The 22678-nt window shown below is 30.8% G+C and overlaps 1 protein-coding gene across 2 annotated transcripts in view; it reads right to left on the bottom strand.

Annotated features, from left to right (window-relative positions):
* Positions 1–5820: 5820 nt before the first annotated feature.
* The window catches only part of LOC145260345 (uncharacterized), a 68879-nt gene continuing 52021 nt past the window's right edge, over positions 5821–22678 (bottom strand). For both annotated transcript variants that reach the window (XM_080118263.1, XM_080118264.1), the window contains 3 exons: positions 13371–14825; positions 9617–9928; positions 5821–7653 (listed from right to left, as the gene is read on the bottom strand). In XM_080118263.1, the coding sequence (XP_079974389.1) occupies positions 7435–7653; positions 9617–9928; positions 13371–14825 (1986 nt within the window). In that variant the 3' untranslated portion in view covers positions 5821–7434. The remainder of the gene's footprint in view (positions 7654–9616; positions 9929–13370; positions 14826–22678) is intronic.

Below are 22678 nucleotides of genomic sequence, written 5' to 3'. Positions count from 1 at the left end.
CTGATTTTCCAATGACATTAATTTAATGATTTTTGTTTTATTTTTTTAATTCATGTAAACAGTTAATGTCTGTGTTATGGAATGTATATTTGCTGCCAATGAAAAGAAATCTTTCTTTGAATTTCCAATGAAACATAAGTTGTATTTTGAATTTGTCTTTAGTAATGAAAGGTGAATTCCTGCAAGTTTCCATTACTGAAATAGTTATTAAACTGGATAGAATATGTAAACCATAAAAGCGATTGAAAGTTCAATGTTTTCTGGCAGATGGCAGAGAGTGATAAATGTGAAATCTGGCTAGTCAAAATCAAACATGGATTTGGCCAATTCATCACTATTTAGGCCTGACTTTGAAAATCTGACTGGCCTTTTTTCTTTAATATTTAGCTAAATGAGGCCTACATCTTGCATTTTGGCTTGGGCTCAGTATGACCCTCAAGCAATTTATATGAATAAAATAAGATAAATGGAATTACATTAAAATCTATGTTTTGAATGATTTAAAACTGTGACTGTATGAATAGAATAAGATTACAATATTAATTTGTCAGTCTGGCACCCATATAGCGCAAAGTAAAGATGAGATTGCAATATGTATTGATCACAATTCTGCCTCCTCCAGAGTAGAGTGTGGTTTCTAAAAGAGATAAATTCTAAGAAAATTTGAAGATACACCAAACACTATTCCCAATACTGCTGTATGGGCTGCAGGGGCTGCATAAAGATTTTTATTCACATGAGCTTTTCAACATGAAACATTGAGTTTTAGGTCTTTTATTTTTTCATTTCAACTAATATCTTTGGATTTATTTATCCTTTTATTATATATATATATATATATATAGTAATTTATAAAATATATATGGCGATTAAGCTACACTGAATATTCCACGTTTCATCCACTCTAGGACTCTTCAGGCTTATGCGCATAAGTCTGAAGAGTCCTAGAGTGGATGAAATGCGGAATATTCAGTTTAGCTTAATCGCCATATATATTTTATAAATTACTAACTAGCTCTTCCTACGTATTGAGCACTTTTGAAGTAAATACTTAAAGTTTACGCATAAATCTATACTTTTGTATATTAAATGTATGTGAGTAAATTAAGTAGTTTATATATATATATATATATATATATATATATATATATATATATATATATATATATATATATTAATAAAAGGATAAATAAATCCCAAACACTATAATAGGTATGAGTTAAAACACTATAATAGGTATGAGTTAAAACACTATAATAGGTACGAATTAAAACACTACAATAGGCTCCAATAACGGTAAAATAAACAAAATGTTGAATAATAATAGGATTGAATCAGGTGAAATAAATTTGGGGAGAAAATGTAACTGTAGAATACCAGATGAATGTCCACTGAAGGGGGTGGGGACAGTGCTTAATTTCAGAAATTGTGTACAAATGTGAAGTTAAGGTGAATAATAGTAGGAGGGTATACCTGGGGGGGGTCGTTTAAGGACAGATTCAGAAACCATATTGCATCATTTAAAATCGGACCCAAGAATGAACCTAATAGAGATGGGGATAATGATAGAAATGAGAATAGAACAAAAATAATTATTAAAAAATAAAAAGAAGAAAAATAGAAAGAAGGTGATTGGGCAAAAATAAAAAAGACTTTGAACTAAAATGGTCAATAGTGAATACAGGTAGAAAATATAAACCAAGTAAATCAAAAAGATGTAATCTGTGTCTACTTAAAGCTTATCACAATGAATTCTAAAGAAGAAATTTTAAACAAAAAATTGGGTGCTATACACTGCCTGCTTTCGTGCCTAAAACTTGGCTAAAATAAATTTATAAAGGAAAATCCACAGAATATACTAATAATAAAGTATAAGGAGAACCCATAAATTTAACATTCAAATTCAAAATGGAGCAATATATAAATAATTTAGTAGATCTTCAACTTCACATACAGGAAATAAAATAATTATAATCTTAACAGGGAGTAGTAGAAATAGTTTTAATCTTAATAATCATTATAGATAATAAAATTAAACCCTGGTAATTTCAACAGCACAAGAAAAGAGAAAAAAATCTCTCAAAGTAATCAAATACAAGCTACAGGCGGGCTGAGAAAAAGTAAAATAAATTTTTAGTAATATATAATATTGAAAATAAATGAGAAATATAATAGGAATGGCCATTGTGAAGGTAAGATTAGAAATATAATTTTTATTTTGCAAAATTAAATGAGGATGATTAAAAAATACTAAAGTCAAAATATAAAATTTTGAACACTTAAAATTTGAGATTTTAGTGAATCGATAAAAGATTAAATAACCAGAGTTGTCCCCCTTTAAACATGGTAAATTGAGAATATGTATGGAAGAGATAAATAAAATAAAATTAGAATTTGAATGATTATACAATAATAAAATTATGAAAAAAACTTTTAAATTTTAAATTCTTGACTTAACAAGTATGGAATGTAGATTTATTTTTAATTTATTAATTAAAAAAAAAATTTTTTTTAGATCAACATTTTAATAACAATCCCTTATCAGAAAATAAAACATAAAATAAAATCAATTAGAAAATCTTAGAAAAAAACAAAAGATACAAAGCTTTCTAAGATTGAATAAAATATAGTTGAGACATATAAATTTAATCAAGGATTTGAAGGTGTTGTCCAGTACTTTGGAAATAAATAAATTAAATAAATAATTTAAATAAATAATTTAATAAAAAAATATTTTAATTAGGTTAAAAACACACAGAGGGCAAAGGAAATATAAAGATAGGTAATTAGTTGAAAAATAAAGCTAAAAAAAATAGGAATACAAAAATAGGGTGATTCATAAATTTTAGGTCAATCGGAAAATGATTAGTCAAAAAAAAAAAAAAAAAAAAACATGAGGAGAGGGAAGGGAGGTCCAAACTGGTAATCATGAAGTTTAATATTTGACTCATTTTACTTTGGTTTAAATTTTTATTGGTATATGTACATTGCCGATTGTTGATATATTTTAATATATTAAATTTTTATTGGTATATGTAAATTGCCGATTGTTGATATATTTTAATATATTAAATTTTTATTGGTATATGTACATTGCCGATTGTTGATATATTTTAATATATTAAATTTTTATTGGTATATGTACATTGCCGATTGTTGATATATTTTAATATATTAAATTTTTATTGGTATATGTACATTGCCGATTGTTGATATATTTTAATATATTAAATTTTTATTGGTATATGTACATTGCCGATTGTTGATATATTTTAATATATTAAATTTTTATTGGTATATGTACATTGCCGATTGTTGATATATTTTAATATATTAAATTTTTATTGGTATATGTACATTACCGATTGTTGATATATTTTAATATATTAAAATTTTTATTGGTATATGTACATTGCCGATTGTTGATATATTTTAATATATTAAATTTTTATTGGTATATGTACATTGCCGATTGTTGATATATTTTAATATATTAAATTTTTATTGGTATATGTACATTGCCGATTGTTGATATATTTTAATATATTAAAATTTTTATTGGTATATGTACATTGCCGATTGTTGATATATTTTAATATATTAAATTTTTATTGGTATATGTACATTGCCGATTGTTGATATATTTTAATATATTAAATTTTTATTGGTATGTGTACATTGCCGATTCTTGATATATTTTAATATATTAAAATTTTTATTGGTATATGTACATTGCCGATTGTTGATATATTTTAATATATTAAAGTTTTATTGGTATATGTACATTGCCGATTGTTGATATATTTTAATATATTAAATTTTTATTGGTATATGTACATTGCCGATTGTTGATATATTTTAATATATTAAATTTTTATTGGTATATGTACATTGCCGATTGTTGATATATTTTAATATATTAAATTTTTATTGGTATATTTATATTGCCGATTGTTGATATATTTTAATATATTAAATCTTTATTGGTATATGTACATAGCCGATTGTTGATATATTTTAATATAATAAATTTTTATTGGTATATGTACATTGCCGATTGTTGATATATTTTAATATATTAAATTTTTGGTTAAAAAATAAGATAAACCACATTTTATTTAATTTTATTGCGGACTATCATCCTCATCTTTTATTAGTTGTTTCACAACGTTTCGGCCAGCTATTCCTCTGGCCTTCATCAGGTGGTAACTGAGACGGGCTAGGAAATGGTTAAACTGAACTAGAAGTGAAACTCTTATGAAAAAGGGAATCCATTTTTTAATTTGCTTTTTCACTAAAGCAAAGTTAAATTAAAGAGAAATTGGTCTTTTTAAATTTACAGAGTTATGAACGTCGTGAAACAACTAGAAAAGATGAGGATAATAATCCGCAATGAAATAAAATTGATAAAAAATACTCATCTTAATAATGAATACATATTATTTGTTTTCTGTGTTACATAAACCTGCAAAATTTATTGTATATTCTGCAAACCTCTTCCCTCAGATAACAAGAATTGCATTCTTCGAAACATTTTAAAAATGGAATAAGGTTTTTCTTGTTTTATTTGTATTCCTTATCGAATAATTAAAATTTTGTATACCTTCCTTATAGGTTGATAAGGTTTTCAAAAAATTATTTTATATATATATATATATATATATATATATATATATATATATATATATATATATATAAAGAGAGAGAGAGAGAGAGAGAGAGAGAGAGAGAGAGAGAGAGATTCATATTTCTATATAAAACTAAGACATCTGTTCCCAGACAAGTAAAATTCCTCAAACAGAATAATTTTGTACTTTTTTATCTCTTTACTGAGATAAAAATCAAGATAAGGTCTAATGAGACGAAACCATTAAGAAGAAGAAGAAGAAGAAGAAGAAGAAGAAGAAGAAGAAGAAGAAGAAGAAGAAGAAGAAGAAGAAGAAGAAGAAGAATTGGTGAAACTGAACTAGAAGTTAAGCTCTTATAGAAAAGGGAATCCATTTTTTAATTTGCTTTTTCACTAAAACAAAGTTAAATTAAATAGAAATTGATCTTTTTAAATTTACAGAGTTATGAACTATTTTGAAATTTTTTTTTTTATTTGTTTAATAAAGATTTTCTTAAGCGGGCAAAGTTAGAAATAAAAAACAAGTTTTATATCGTTAATTCTTTGTCCGATAATTCACCATTGTTCAAATAAAATAAATATTATTGTCCCCTCAGAAGTCTAATATGGTCAGTTTTAAAATATTGTAGGAAAAAATTATAGTTATGAATAGTGTTATGTAATATAAAACCAATTTTCTAAAATATTGTTGTACCGTCTGTTGTGATATTCAAGTAATTTAAAACAATAAATAGATAAATATCTATTCTAAAAAATGTAATAGGTAGAGAAATGATATTTTTTGTTACTTTCATAAACAGTTTTGTTTAGATTATAAATGAAAAATGCCACCATTCTAACAAATTTCATAACCAAAATAATTTTTGTATGAAAAAACATTAAAGCAAATTATAATTTTAGTATAAATAACATGCTTCAGAGATAAAAAGGAATAAATTGCTAGTTAGAATCAAATATCAGTTTGCCAGACATAATGCTAAGAGAATCCAACTGATTTTTCTTTATGCTTTTATTTTGATATAATGGCTGCTGAAGTAACACTGTAAAGATTATATAAAAAGTTGGATGAAAAAGAAATTTAAATAAATCAAAATTAATGGTTCTAGAATATTGAATTAGAAAGAATTTTTTATTTTCTTAAACGAAAAATAACAAAAAAAATTGTTTTATCAAAATGAAAAATAACAAAAAAATTGTTTTATCAAAATGAAAAATAACAAAAGAATTGTTTTATTAAAATGAAAAATAACAAAAAAAATTGTTTTATCAAAATGAAAAATAACAAAAAAAATTATTTTATCAAATATCAATGTAAAGAATACGATGAAGAGGGAGAAGAAAAACGATTATTTCTACACTTTTTATGTTTTTTTTATGGAAATCGCTCCAAACAAGGCATGAAGCCACTTTATGTAAGGAGCTAAATAAAAAAAAAAACTAATTCAAGATCAAAAACTAGCCAAAAATAAATGTTAAATGGATAAATTCTGACTCAGAAAACAGCAATTCTTTCCTCTTTGTCAGAAACATTGCTTGTGGAATGTCAGGGCGAAAGAAAGTACCGTCACTGCATGGCTGTGAAAATATCTAGCTGGATTTTTTTTTAATATTAGTTCCAAATCTAACATGTCGATATTTGATCTGAACCAGCCTGCTTTTCAGGTTCTTCCTTTGACGATATTCTTTGTACAAATATATTTTTTACTCCCCATTTTTAACAGGCAAAAGGTGTGGCCTGTTGACTTAGAATAAGTGCTTTATGCTAAATTGATGTTTACATATATTTAAATCTGTGCTTATTTTTGCATTAAATACCAATCTCTATTAATTCCTAACTGTGCATCGAACAGATACCATAATACCTAGTTCACTGCACTTTCTCATAACAAAGGTTCATACCGAATTTCAGTCAGATCAACTCAGTAGTTTCCGAGAAAACTTCTAAAATAAATGCGGTATCTGTGATTACTAATCCTTATTAATACCTAACAGTGCATCGAATAGATCATAACACTTAGTTTGCTGGATCTTATCATAACAAAGGTCTATACTAAATTTCAGCTAGATCGACCCAGTTGTTTCCAAGAAAAAATGGAATAGACAAACAACCAAACTAAGGGAAATATAATATAGATTCCACATCACTTTCATTCTGAAAATACTTATCCAGTAAGAAATCTTTTAGAGTGGAAACTTTTTTCCTCACTCACTGAACAAGTTTAAAGATTAAAGGGAGGTAATCATGTCATGAGTTCTATAAAGATAAATATCTAAGTTTAAGCCACGAAAATTATTTTTCATATTTTTCATAAACAAGCAGCCATTTTTAAAAAAAAAATTTATGACCTGATGCATAATAAAGGGTAATGTGTTATGTATAATGTTGGTTTTTGAATGAACACCATCACCAATGATCCCTATACCTCAGCAAGCAAGCATACCATTAGATCATCACTCATCACACATTTCCATGAAATCACTTTAGATGGGTGTAAAACTCTGTAACCATAAAAAAAAATTACCCTGTATTAACATTGTTTATATTATATATTTTATATTCCTGATACCAATCTTTTTTACCCAGTAAAAACAGCAAGCTGTTAATAACTCCATATGAATGACACCAATCTTATGACCCTAACGAAATTTTGAAGGGTGGGTGGAGATGATGTGAGGATATTTTGTTCTCCTCTAATCCTTGGCTTTCCCCTCATCCCCCACCCTGCCGAAAAAGACATGTTTCCCCACCCTAAAAATCTCAAAGGGTGACCATAATAATCCAGGGTCGCTGTGGAGACCTGTTTCGTTCAGCCTCCACAGAAGCAGTACATTTTGAGGGCCAAAATGTCGATACAACTGGACTGGTTTCCGTAGCTGTTCACACGGCTGACTTCGTTCATGAGCTCAAACGTCCCTTCCTTTTCATCATATCGAGCTGTTATTTCAAACTGAGCGCCACCTGGCGTCGTTTCAAGCGTAAGCTGGTAATCAACAATTGCATCCACTCGATCAACATTATAATACACCTGTAAAAAAACAAAAAAAAAAAAAACATGTACAAGCTAAATCATACCAGCCAAATATAATTCACATAAAAAAAAAGAAAACATAAACTCATATTATTTAATTATTTGAATTCTTTTTAGATAAGTGATTTGGTTATTTTATTTATTTATTTATTTAAATATTTATTTGCGGACTGCTATTCTTATCTTTTATAGTTGTTGTTTAATGATGTTTCGGCCAACTATTCCTCTGGCCTTCATCGTTAAACAACAACTATAAAAGATGAGAATAATAGTCTGCAAATAAATCAATAAAAATATACAAATTACTTATCTAAAAAAATTCCAATAATTAAATAATATATAACATTCGGTACGGACCCAACAATGAAAGGTTAGATAACAAAAAAAATACTTGGATTTATAAGACCAAAAAATCCAACCTTGATCACCCTTCAGGGCCCATAGTGCAGTGGATAGAGACTATAAAAAGATGAGGATAATAGTCTGCAAATTAATAAATAAATAAAGGTAAACTCACTGTAAACTCCTGAAATATTTCTACCTCTTCATTTCTAATCAGAATATTGTCAAAGTATCCAGGCCTCTTCTCCACATCTTATACATGATATCCAGCACCTGGAGAGAGTTCAAAGACTGGCTACTCTAATGATGCATGATCTATCAGATCTTCACTATGAAAAGTGACTCAAAAAGCTTAACCTTTTCTCCTTTGGTGATCTCATTTTGACCTACAATCTCACCAACAGTCATTATGATATACCTTAGGACCTCTTATTCACTCCTGTACCAGAAAAAGGTTCATGCGAACACTAGAAGAAACTATTTCACCTCCAATTTCAATTGAACTGAAAAAAGCCTGCTTTTTCAATCAAAATCCGTCGCCTTCCAAATGAGGTATTAAATGCATTAACAATGCAACAAGGTGAATTTGGACAGGCGATTAGCTACTGCATTCTCTTCTGCATAAAGTTTTACCACCTTTTTCCTACAAGTGAAGCATGATTGTCATATTTTGTGTCAAAATGAATTGAATTGAATTTTCTCTTTCAATTTGAAGCATTTGATTATATCTTCCATCTGCTAAAATCTAAAATTCTGGAAAAACTCGGAACAATTTCATCATCAAAGTCTGAACAAATGAATAACAAAAACAACCTTTCACCATATTCTATTTGAGTTTGTTCATAATGAAGTAACAAGATTTAGCACAACTTTACTTTTTTTACTCATTTTTTTTACTCATTTTATTTTTACTCATTTTCTTTTTACTCATTTTATTTTTACTCATTTTATTTTTTACTCATTTTTTTTTTTACTCATTTTCTTTTTACTCATTTTCTTTTTACTCATTTTATTTTTTACTCATTTTTTTTTTACTCATTTTCTTTTTACTCATTTTCTTTTTACTCATTTTATTTTTTACTCATTTTATTTTTACTCATTTTTTAACTCATTTTTTTAACTTATTTTTTAACTCATTTTTTAACTCATTTTTTACTCATTTTATTTTTTACTCATTTTCTTTTTACTCATTTTTTTTAAACTCATTTTTTTACTCATTTTATAAGGAATCCAGTAATTGTTATGATCAATTATTCAATTTTTGATTTTCGGGAATTTGCAATTTTTGATTTTCGGGAATTTGCAATTTTTGATTTTCGGGAATTTGCAATTTTTGATTTTCGGGAATTTGCAATTTTTGATTTTCGGGAATTTGCAATAAAATACAAGGAAATGGAATGTTTCATATTGAGAAAATTGACATAGGAAACTAGGTAGAAATTTTTCTAATTCCAATACTGATGAATAATGATGAATTACTTGATTTCAATACTGATTTTGATGTGCAAAAATTTCTGATTTTTCCTCATCTCGTTTCCGATTAATCGTCCCAACACCAACTATTATATCAAAAAGAGATAAGCACTATGATAGATGGAAAGGCAAAAAGCCACTGTACCTGTTTGTGATTGACGTCATTTACACTTTTCCAGAATCGTAGGATTTTCTCTGCTGCAATCATTTTGGTTGCGTCTTTTATGGTCTTCAGTTGCAGGAATGCACACTTCTGCCGCACCTTGTGCGTCATTTTGTTAATCCGATTCACAAGGCTGAGGGCAATCTTTTCAACAATCATATCACTTATGTTGACAGGGATGTGTTGCATGCAGGTGCACCAGTGTGGCAAAATGCTAGCATCTTGGCACGAACGATCTCCTGGAACTTCACTGAATAGACTGATGCCTCTTTTTTTTACAGTTGCCTTCCGTACCTAGTATTATAAGAAGTTGAAAAATTAAATATTAAATACTAGGAATAATTATCTCATAATGGTTCAGTCCATAATAATCTATATATTTATAAAAGTGAGAATGTGTGTGTGTTTTTGGTCTACAGACTTGACATGTGGTGTATAGGGTATTCAGACATGTGGAAAAATTTTTTAATTGGTTTTCATCTAGAAAAAAAGGGCTACTAAAGATTTAAAAATGAAAAATTGGTACTTGGAGGAGGGGGGGGGGTGATTGAATTTTTATCTGTTTGTCAATTGTTTCACGTTGTGTAGGTTTGAAAACACTTTTTAAAGATCGTGTCAAACTGGCCTAATGTTTATCATACTTGACTCACTGTCTTTAGGTTTTGGTTTCGATCTCAGCTTGTGTATTTTCTGTTTTTTTTATTAACAAGTAGTGAACCGTTTAGAAAAAACATAATACTCTCATGCACAAGTCGCAGTTTCCATCCCCTTTTTTATTACTTAATTTTTTTTAAAGGAATTTAATGTTATGTTGAGTACCAGGGTACATATTTTCGTGAAATAATATTTACCCATTATGATAGGTTTAAGGTGGTAATTCCAATGAACTATGCTGTGGAATGATTACTGATGTGTTACGAAGAAGTTATGTTATGTTGGAAAACACCGTAAAGTATAATAATGGTCGATTATTATGATTTGTATTAGTAGAATGTCAGAAGGAAATGTTATTGAAGTGAAATAAATATTTACAGTTGAAATATTTACATTAAATTATATTTTCAGGAATGTAACTTGATGGATGGAATGTCATTCTGATATGTTATTCACCAAGAATGTTTGAACATAAACACAATGGATAAATAAAATACATTTTGGAAAAACAGGTGATGTGTAGAAAGTAGAGCTAGACTGAACAGTCTGTAACTGAGAGTCATGGGGTAGAAACAGACGATGGCAGTCATGGCAGTACTGGACTGGGAATATGAACATATGTAGTTGGGAGAAGAAAACAGTATGCCACCTCGGAATCAACAACTCACAACCAACAACTCACAACCCACATCTAACAACCACAATAAATGCAAATATGAAACGATTTGGTGGTTTGAGTTTTTCGTAAGAGACATGGCTACATTTCAGGAGTATGTCGGAACAGACAAGAATGGTTGTGATTCAAGGTATGCTGTTCTTTGTTCTGCACAAATGTAAAAGATGTTTAACTGTCCTTTTGTCTATAAACTGCTTAGTATATCAACATGTACAAAAAACCATTATACATACATCAATAAGAAAAACACCAGATGATAACATACTGGAAGAGGTCTCCCACATTAAATAGACAACACATTAACAAGGTAAAGAGACTCATTATGTACAAATCAATATATACACTTGTTATACACACCACTATACAACAGTTACAGGTGAAAGTTGCAAGTTGTTAAAAAAATTGTAACAATGGTGGCGGTGTTGCCTGGTCTTAAAAAAAAACAAAAACAAAAAAAAACGGGACTTGCATGTGATCAATTACGATATCAATTTAATTTAGTTGATATCGTAATGCTCAGCAAACAAAAAAAGCTGGCTGTCTTTTATGAAAGTTTTGGAAATATATTTTTCGTCTGGTTGATGTTCAGTTATCCTAAATTTAAATCTCTATTTATAAATTTATATATGTATGACGACTGTTTTTGCTAATTGGCAAATTTACATGTTCCGGTTAGATTTTACCATATAAAATGTTTTTCTACAGACTGCCTAATGCCAAAACAAATAGGATTTATTATCTCCAAGTTTTTACTGTTGCCAAGAATCTTTCACCATTTCTTCTGGATGCTGGATTCTACAATTTTGAACTTTACCTTCAATATTGGAACCATTAACTAGTATGGAATATAAAACTAATCTTCATCACTATTCCTCGGGCATCATTTGAACCGTGTACCTGGGATACTTATCCTTTTTTTTGTTTAATCCAGTTCTCCTGTTGGATCATTTAATAATGATGTCCTTTTTTTATGCTTCTTTAAAAATATTTAAAACTAGCAATGGGTGCCCGGCGTTGCCCGGGTGTTTGGAGGTGTATGCTGAGCAAAAAAAACCCCAAAAAACGATAATTTTTTAAAACTTTGACCCTTATTATGACCCCTTAATATTTATTGTTTTGAGCTCAAATCAAGTTATTAAGTTAAATCCATGTCCAAGGAACTAATATCTAAAATGTCAAGTGATTAGACCCAAAATTGGCGGAGGAGTTTGGTAAAGTTCTCAAAGGTCAAATCGTTTGAAATAATAAATTTTTGTTTAAAAATTCTATATTTTTACTGCACAAAATTGAAATATAAATCCTAGAATTCTTACTTTGCTCTATCTTACATATTGAGCTTTTTTATTTGGCTATGATTGTCTTATATAGAAATATTTCCTCCCAATAATATTTTGTAAGATTTGAAACCACAAGATTAATTAATCTGATTTAACTCATCTCATTGTTTGTGTGTGTGTGTGTATATATATATATATATATATATATATATATATATAATTAATCTGATTTAACTCATCTCATTGTTTGTGTGTGTATGTGAATATATATATATATATATATATATATATATATATATATATATATATATATAATTAATCTGATTTAACTCATCTCATTGTTTGTGTGTGTATGTGAATATATATATATATATATATATATATATATATATATATATATATATTTCTGTAGAAATATATTTTCTTATAATATATACCAATAGGATTGGTATATATTATAAGAAAAATATATTTAGGAAGCTCAATGTGTAATTACAGAGCAATATAGTGAATAAATGACAAAAAACTATATTCCAAAATTTATGATGTTGACCATCTTATAATTTATTCCTTTAATTCAGTCAACATTTACAATTCTTGGCAGTATCTGTTTTGTAGCACAAAATCAATCACTTAATTATTATATAAATCAGTGAATCTATTATGCCCTTAACTCACCAGAAGAAATAGCAACAATCAATCTGTCAAAAGGGAATAAAGTGTGATTTGACATGATTAAAATCTGAAAATTGGAAGAGAAGCTGCAAATACCTTATAATATGTTTCCATTATGCCATTTTGAATTTTATCAAATAAAGTCACTAGACCCAACTATTTGTACTAACAATCTACATGAATTTATGAATCTTCTACCAAAATGTTCTATTTAATAATTAGTAAATTTATCAATTCTAATTTGTGCATACATACTTATGTAAAATAACATCAATAATTATAAACTAAAAAAAAAATGATTGTTGCTATTTCTTCTATGGTTAAATTAGTGCTTATTTTTACTGGGGGGGGGGCGTTGATACTATCACAATCCTAAATATATCAAACCTTGCAAACAGCGAGGATTGATAAATAATAATAATAATAATAAATAATGAGAATGTGAAAAACTTACTTTTCCATCAAAATTCAAAATGTCAACGAGTGTTTTATGAATATCGAAAGGCGTCGTCAGACGATGAGAGTTGATTTTCAAAACTTGGTCAATGTCAGGGTAGCGTTTTATAAACCATTTGGGAAATATCAGAAACATAAACGGTAACCTCTCCTCCAATTTTCCAAGATAGGTTGTCCGGAAGTCCCCAAACCTTGAGCCATGATCACTATAGAAGAATACGACGGTGTTGTTCAGCCGCCCCTCGCGTTCCATCTTGTTGAAAAAGTTATAATATGGTTCGTCTGCATATCCTACAGTGTTGATGCCGTCATGAGTCAAACGGGTTATGAAAGCAAAAGCTAAGTGCGGCTTGTCATGGTAAACTTTTGTAAAATCATATACATATCTGAGAATAAAATCAGTTTCCAACCTGTTGAGGATACAGTTCTTCCCCTTCCACAGTGCCCTATTGCGGACCATAGCCAAGAAGAAGGGGCGATTGTAATGATCACAAGGGGGTTTATGAAAACCTGCTTTTAGAAAATTGAATATTGAGATTGAGGGTGCATCTTCAGCATACAACGTCATATAGCCGTTATCCGAATAGTTCTTCCAAATAAAATTATATTTGTCAAAGGGTTCATTTGCTAGATTTTCATTCCATGGCAATTCCTTGACATATTTACCCGCTGCTAGCGGAACAATGTTAACAAATGTGTTATCAGCAACTTTGTTGTAACCATTCATTTCGTAAGCATTGAGATGATTAAGAAGATACTTTCTGGTACGCGGCATTTGTCGGATGAAATTTAGCCGAGATATAGAATCAACACCAATAAGCAGAACGTTCATCCTTTCTTTGACATACGGAGCATTCTGCAGAGAGTTCAAGCGTGCCTTGACCAAATTCTTATCTGGAAGAACAAATGAATGAAAGTTGGTGTACATAAGACCGCCACTTTCGCTGTAACACAAGACCCTCATGAATTCATGTTTCACCTTGATATCTTTCGCAAACCAGATTCCGTCCTGAATATACTCAAAAACAAAATCTGAACTATTATTGGGGCGAATAATCGGCTGATATTGGCAGTTTTTAAAATCATTCAACTTGAAATGTTTGATAGCAGACTGATTAATCCGTAGCATGTCGTCTTCTTGATATGTCAGAACAGGTACGTCAGGGCAAGATAGGGGTCCGTTGAATCGAAAATAGTTTCTTACAGATGGTTCAAAGGGGTCTAAGTTTGGTATTTTGCAATTCTTGGTGTCCACTAGAAATCCTGAATATTTGGTAGATGATTTGCTTTGGACTGGAGCCATTTCTGCTTCTGGCGGTTGCACTAATTGCCGTGAACTCAGAAGGAGGGCAAAGCTGATTAAAATTACAAGTGACATAAACAGAAGAAACAGGAAGACATTTTCTTTCGTTCTTTTCCGGTACAGATTTCGGCTCATTTTATAAAGTAATAACTGTATATAAAAAAAAAACATATTTAACAAAAATAAATATTTAACAACAAAAAACATATTTAACAAAAAATAAAAAAACATTTAACAAAAATAAAAACAACATATTTTTAAAAAATAAAGAAAGAAAAATAAATATATAAGGAAGAAAAAATAAAAATATAAAGAAAGATAAATCGTTTTTTATTTAGAATTTCCCCATATTAAAAAAAAATAAAGAAAAATCTGTATGATGCACGTACCTGTGACGAAATGAAAATAACATATTCCAAAAATCATTAAAATTGATCAAGTAATTTTATTTTTAAAAAGAAAATCAAATTTTATGAGTAACAAAGAAGTTTTTATTTATTTATTTATTCATTTTTTTTAATTACATTTTCACCCCAAACAAGGCACATTGCCACTGTGGTGTAGGGGGCTACTATCAGGAGCAACAACTACTGGGGCACTATGTTGGGATTTGGGCAGCAAGATGTCGGTTCACGTTACACTTGAACTTCTGCATGTCAGTACAGTTGGGGAAGCAAGGACCTGGAATGGAATTCCAGAGTCTAGCGGTTCTGGGGAAGAAACTACTGGAGTAGAAACATCTTTTACATCTAGGGATCTCTACTGTCTGGGGGTGGGATTTAGCTGCCTGTCGGGTTTGTCGAGGGTGTCTACGTTGTGGGGGCACAAGTGTCTGCAGTTTGTCAGAGCATTCACCATTAAAATACTTGTAGAACAGGCGGAGGGATGCAACGTTTCGTCGATGGGACAGAGGCTGAAGCTTAGATGCCAGTTCAGGGCCTATCAGATTGGCGACTCTCTTTTGAACCTTGTCTAGGAGCGAGAGACTAGCAGCAGATGCACCAGCCCAAATGTGACAGCAATACTCCATACATGGGTAAATGGTGGCCTTATAGAGGTACAGGATACTTTCAGGTGTCAGTAGTTTTCTAGCACGGTAGAGAGAGCCTACCTTTTTCGCAGCGGCCCTGGCAATGTTTTCAATATAATTGTTCCAACTCATGTTTCCTGAAACCACTAAGGCCAAGCAGTTTGAAAGATGTACTCTCAGACAGGGAGTCACTGGCTATTGCTATTGGTGGCAGAGAAGGTTTCTTGTAATTATTGAAGGAAACAAGTTTAGTCTTGGCAGCATTGAATGTGACCATCCATTTTTGTCCCCATTCTATTACAGATTGGAGGTCATCCTCTAGTGTTTTTGCCATTTCTTTAGTTATGTGCTCATTTATTTTCCTGTCATGCCTGTTATAGAATGTGGTGTCATCAGCATATATACCCATCTCAGAGGCAGTTTTGTCGGGGAGGTCATTAATAAATATTAGAAACAATAGAGGTCCAAGGATAGACCCCTGCGGCACTCCCGCATTTATATCACACTGTTTAGATGTACAACCGTCGAGGACAACCTGGATATTTTTCTTATCTAAGAAGGATTTAATTATATTAAGTATTCTACCAGTGATACCATATGATTTAATTTTCCTGAGGAGACTCTCATGCCATACCCTGTCAAAAACCTTAGATATATCTAGAGCTACCGCTTTGCCCTCCCCTGCTTTGTCCAGTGAATGGTATATACGTTCAGAGATTACAGTGAAAATATCTGCTGTGGAACGGGCTTGTCTAAATCTATATTGTTTGTCAGTCAGAAGTTTAGCATCTGTAAGGTGACGGACTAGAGCATGGTTGATTATGGTCTCAAATATTTTGGCGAAAAGTGGGAGGAGGCTAATGAGGCGATAATTTAATGGGTCAGTTCTTTCGCCAGAATTCTTGAATACTAGTACCACAGAAGCAGTTTTCCAACAGCCCGGAAAGCATGATTCATTAAGGCATTTGTTGTAGAGTTTGGAGAGAACTGGAGCTACTTCGGCTGAGCACTTTTTAATAGCACAGCTGGGATGAGATCAGGTCCACATGCTTTTGAAGTGTCAAGGTTTTTTATGATAGCATGTACCTGAGCAGGGGTGATTTTTAGATCGTCTAGCGTGGCGTCTGTCTGCAAAGGAAAGTCAGGCAGGGGGTGGTTTGAAGGGTCCAGTGTGGAGTTTGAGGCAAACCGGCTGGCAAGCATATTAGCCTTGTCAGTTGCTGAGCAAATAACCTCATGATTGTTGGATAGTGGAGGAATTGTTGATTGCCCATTATTTACTACACTGTTGTAGATTTTCCAGAAATCACGAGTTCCTAACTTTTATGCTTCGATGCATTTTTTAGTGGTTTCAGTAAATTCTCTCTTAGCTGTCGCTATTTCTTTCTTAACGTTACTTCTAGCTTGTATATACTTATGTCTGTTTGAACTGGACTTATGTCGGTTAAATCTGCAGTATGCATGCTGCCTTTGAACAATGGCAGTTGCGCAAGTAGAAGTAAACCATTGGGTAGAGTGACTATCTTGTCCACCATTTTGCAAAGTATCTCAAGAAACAAAGGGAGAATAACTCAACAATACTTTATACTTACTAGATTTATGTTGTAATAACTACAAATTCACATTAATCGCTTAAAAATTCTTTATAAAAACAAAACTAATGAATTTATATGATTTTTGGAATATGATATTTTCTTTTCACCATAGGTACATGCATCATACAGATTTTCTTTATGTTTGTGTTTTAATATAGGGGGAATTCTGAACAAGAATCGAAAAATCTTGAAGTGCAGTAATCAACCCCAGTAATCAGATGACATCGACCAACTGAGTTGTAATAGAATGATACTGAGGCCAAACACAACTCGAATCACGAGTGAAGCACGAATCAAAAAGTCCTATCGTTATAAAAGTACTTATCATTATAAGAAGGAGACTATAATGTGATAATTTTCCTTCGCAGAAAGAGGTTGCAGATGATGGCAACATCAAGGAGGAATAGCCTTATCCAGATCTCAACTGGAAGGGAATGGAGAGTATTGGAATACTCAAGAGGCTTATTGTTATTCGTATTCCAGGGAAAAATTGATGGAGGTGTTCAGCTAAAAGTAACTGATACAAAATAAAAACGAAACGGACATATTTTAGAGTATAATTTATCTATATATCTAGAAAAGTAAAAATATGTGTGCGTGCGTGTGTTTGCGTGTGTGAGTGTGAGAGGACAATTCTGAGACTATATACTCCACAAATTTTTGATCTACAGACTTAAAATTTGGTATACAGGGTATTCAGATGTGTGGAAAACTTTTTAACCAGTTTTCATCCAGAAAGAAGGGCTGCTAAGAGGTCAAAATTGAAAAATTGATACGTGTGTGTGTGGGGGGGGGTCATCAGATTTTTATCTATTTGTCAACTGTTTAACAAATGCACACGCAGGAATCGTTCACATGACAGTTTCCTTATGTTAAGAATAAGTAGGTTTGAAAACACTTTTTAAAGATCATGTCAAGCTCGCCTAATAGTCAGTGTACTTGACAACATCAACGTATAGGAAACGTATAGAACCGCAAAAAATAGGAACTTTCTGGAAAATCTATGATAGTGTAGTGAATAAAAGGCAATTAGTATCGAACAATCAGAAGGTTACATGCATGGCAATCAAAAAAGCAGAACTGCTTGCCCAGCGATTCTCCTCCAACTCCACCTTAGAGCCAACAAACAACTCCCTCACAAATTTCCCTATGCAGACTGAAGCCACACTAGATAATATAAAAATCACCCCTTCTCATGTCCACGATATAAAAAAACTTAGACACCTCCAAGGCGTGTGGGCCTGATCTTATCCCTGCTATACTAATTAAGAAATGCTCAGCTGAGCTAGCTTCCATACTTTCCAAGCTCTACAATAAATGTCTTGCTGAATCTTGCTCCTCTAATAACTGGAAGATGGCCTCTATGGTACCAGTGTACAAGAATTCTGATGAAAGGACTGACCCTCAATTATCGTCCTATCAGTCTCCTCTCTCTCTTCAGTATCTTCGCTAAAATCTTTAAGACCTTAATTAATGAAGCACTAGTTCACCACCTCACAAAAGCAAATCTTCTCTCTGACAAACAGTATGAATTTAGGCAATGTCATTCTACTGCAGATATTTTAACAGTCATCTCTGAACGCATTTACCATGTACTGGATAAGGCGGGCAAAGCTAGGGCTGTAGCCCTTGATATATCCAAGGCCTTTGACAAAGTCTGGCATGAATGGCTGCTAATGAAAATATATAATATATAATTAGATCCTTCTTAGACAATAGGACCATCTAGGGTGTCATTGATCGACGTACATCCAAGAAGCATAACATTAATGTGGGAGTGCCGCAGGGTTAATCCTTTGATCACTATTATTCCTGATATTCATAAATGACCTCCCTGATAATATTGTGTCCGAGATGGGTATATTTGCTGATGATACAATGCACGAGGGAAGAACAGATGTACACAAATCTAAGACAATAGCAGAATTGTTAGAAAATGACCTCCACCAGACCGAAGTGGAATGGGACTGCAAATGGATGGTAACATTTAATGCTAGTAAAACTAAGCTGCTCTCCTTTAACAATTGCAAGAAACCTCTCCAACCACCGATATCCATGACAAATAACACCCTACCTGATAATTCTTCTTCAAACTCCTAGGCCTAACATTCATAGGCAATATGAACTGGAACAAATACATTAAGTATGTTGCAAGGTCTTCTGCAAAGAAGGTGGGTTTCCTCTATCGTGTTAGAAAACTACTCACACCTGAAAGTATCCTGTACCTCTACAAGACTATCATTCGCTCATGTATGGAGCATTGTTGCCACATTTGGGCTGGTGCATCTACCACTAGCCTCTCCCTCTTGAATAGGGTTCAAAAAAGTGTTTCCAATCTAATAGGTCCCACTTTGTCAACTAAGCTCCAACTCCTGTCCCATCACTGCAATGTTGCATCTCCGTGCCTGTTTTACAAATATTTTAATGGAACATGCTCTGATGAACTCGTTGCACGTGCCCCCTTGATGTACATATCCCTGACAAACCCTCTTAGCAATAAAATCTCACCCCTTCACTTTTGAGATCTTTAAATGCCAGAAAGCTTTCTATTCTAATAGTTCGTTCCCTCAAACAGTTAGACTTTGGAATTCCCATCCTGCTACCTGCTTCCCTAACTGTACTGATACGCAGATGTTTAAATGTAATGTAAATCAACATCTTGTTAATTATTTCCAAGGTCCCAAATAGTAGCTCCTTACATCCATATGCCTTGTTAGGGATGAACATACGTAAAAAACAATAAAAAAAAAAAACAACGATTTTCCTTTTTAATATTTTTTTTTATTGTTATTGTTTATAATATGTGAAAGAGCGATAATCTATTTTCAAATTTAAGTGAGTTATTTCCCTTTATGGAATATCATTAGATTAAATAGATTTTTTTTTTCTATCATATTAATAAATTATGTATTTATCTAATTTTATTGTTTTTTTTTATTTTATATTATTTGTTTATTAATTCAATTTGTATTTTCATTGATTATATTGTTTATTTAAATATTAATATTTAAAAACATTTCAATATAAATTAAGCTATACTCATGAGTTTTTATCTATTAATATACTGAGTTAAATTATCATTTTCAAATCAATGATTAGCTGGTACGTCTATTTGTTTTCCCTCCATAATTATATTTCCTCTAATCTAATTTATTGAATTCAAATATATCCCAATTTTTCTTATCTTTTATTGTATCCTTAATATATTAAAATTTGATCCCATTTATTTTAAATTTATCTATAACTTTAACAATAATAATAACGTATTCAATACTTTTGTGTGAAGATTATTTAGGTGTGATAATTATTGACATATATTTTATTCAATCTTTCATACATTCATTAATTTGTATATTTTGTTCAATTTTATTTTTTATTTTTTTTGTTTTTTAATTTATTTCCATTATTATTAAAAAAGGAATTTGTAAGTTGCATTTTCATCTGAGCTTTTGTGTATTATAACTCACCTAAATTTGAAAATAGATTAACGCCCTTTCACAGGTTATGATAAAAACATTAAAAAGAAAATCCTTTATCAATGTTCAGAATAGTTAATTAAAAATAATTAAATGATAATAAAAAAAATTATAGTTAATGTAGTAATAAATATTATTAAAATATTAATAAAATAGAACTTAATATGCATATAAAATTTAGGTCTAATCAACAAATGTTATTATCAGAAACAAAATTCCATATATTAAGTAATTAGTTTTGCATAAAAAATTAAATAAATATATAAACATATGTTATATATATTACAATTATTAATATTATCCAAGTAAATATATATAGATTAATTATAAATAATAAATAAATAAAATATTTTTTATCAGTGTATATTAAAATGAATACAATTTATTAAGACAGAAATTTAAACTTTGATTACTTTATTTGAAAATTCAAAATGGCGTGATAAAAGTTAAAAATAAAAGGTAATTGTAAATTCTCTCCCAATTTTCGAATTTTGTAATCATGCCCATATGTATTTTATTTTCTTTTAATGAATTGATAATTGCTATTTCTTCTGAGGAGTTAAGAGCAGAATAGATTAATTGATTGATAATTAAATGAATGATTTTGCGCTATGAAACAGGTGCTGCCAAGAATTGTGTATGTCAGCATACTTAGGGGAATAAATTGTAAGATGGTCAACATTTTGAAATTTGAAATATAGACTTTTTTGCTATATGCTCTGTAATTACTAGGGCTGTGACAACAGTGTATTCTTTTCATTCTTTTGACTCTCGGGTATATATCCGACATAGTAAGACACACTTAATCAACCGAGAACCACATCCGTCTACATAAAAACATATAAGATATTAATGGATATATAGAGAGTCGAAACAATGAAAAGAATATACTGTTATCACAGCCCTAGTAATTACATGGAACTTCATAAATTAAATGAGTGGTATAAATAAAAGGCGAAATATAATTGGGAAAACATATTTCCACAGAAATTATCTATAATATTAATCTCACCTGTCTATTTAAATGTATGTATGTATGTATGTCTGCTTAAAACTTTTGACAGAGGCGACGGATTTTCACAAGATTGGTATCGTTTTGAAGTTCGACCCTTCAGACAACAAATATCGAAAAATCGGTCAAAAACATTGAGTCTTTCACCCTCAACTGAGTATTTTTCTACAAGGAACCCCTCCGCTTTTTTTGCTGATATTTTCAAAAGTCATCTCCTCTTTTTGATTGACTAGCCTTAATTTAAACTATTGCCACTTCCGGTTTGGCGATATGCAACGGTAAAGACGTCACTTTTTTTTTCACACTCTTTTCCTCCTACATGGTACAGGTTCGAGCCTGCCTGCCTACTACCACTTTTTTTTTTGCTCATAAGAAACCTCTAAACGCCCGGGCAATGACAGGCACTCAGGCTAATATATATATATATATATATATATATATATATATATATATATATATATATATATACTTGTTTATTGTTATATAAACATGTTTACATCCCGCTGCTACAAACAGCCACTTGTTTCAATCAAACAAAAGATATCATCAGGCAGCGACTTGACTAATCAAATGTTCATTGAATAAGGTTATTCATTGAACATTTGAATAGTCAAGTCGCTGCCTGATGATTTTTTTTTTTTTTTTTACAGAGTGGTCACCACTTATCGAGGCCCGGAAGCCACTCAGGGATAAGGGTTATTGCAAGTACATTACGTTAGTGTGGAGATTTGATGAAGTGTTTACTTAAGGGGGCGGTTCATTAGGAATTTGTTAACATTGGACTTGAAGACATCCAAGTTGTAGTCCGGAGGGAAGCAGGCAGACGGAACAGAGTTCCACAGGCGTGCAGTTCTAAGAAAGAAGCTTTGTTCATGGAATCCGCGTTTTGA

This window comes from Euprymna scolopes, chromosome 36, assembly GCF_053919585.1.
Source record: "Euprymna scolopes isolate OS-2025 chromosome 36, ASM5391958v1, whole genome shotgun sequence".
Lineage (NCBI taxonomy): Eukaryota > Metazoa > Mollusca > Cephalopoda > Sepiida > Sepiolidae > Euprymna > Euprymna scolopes.
This window is presented reverse-complemented; position numbering and strand designations above follow the sequence as displayed.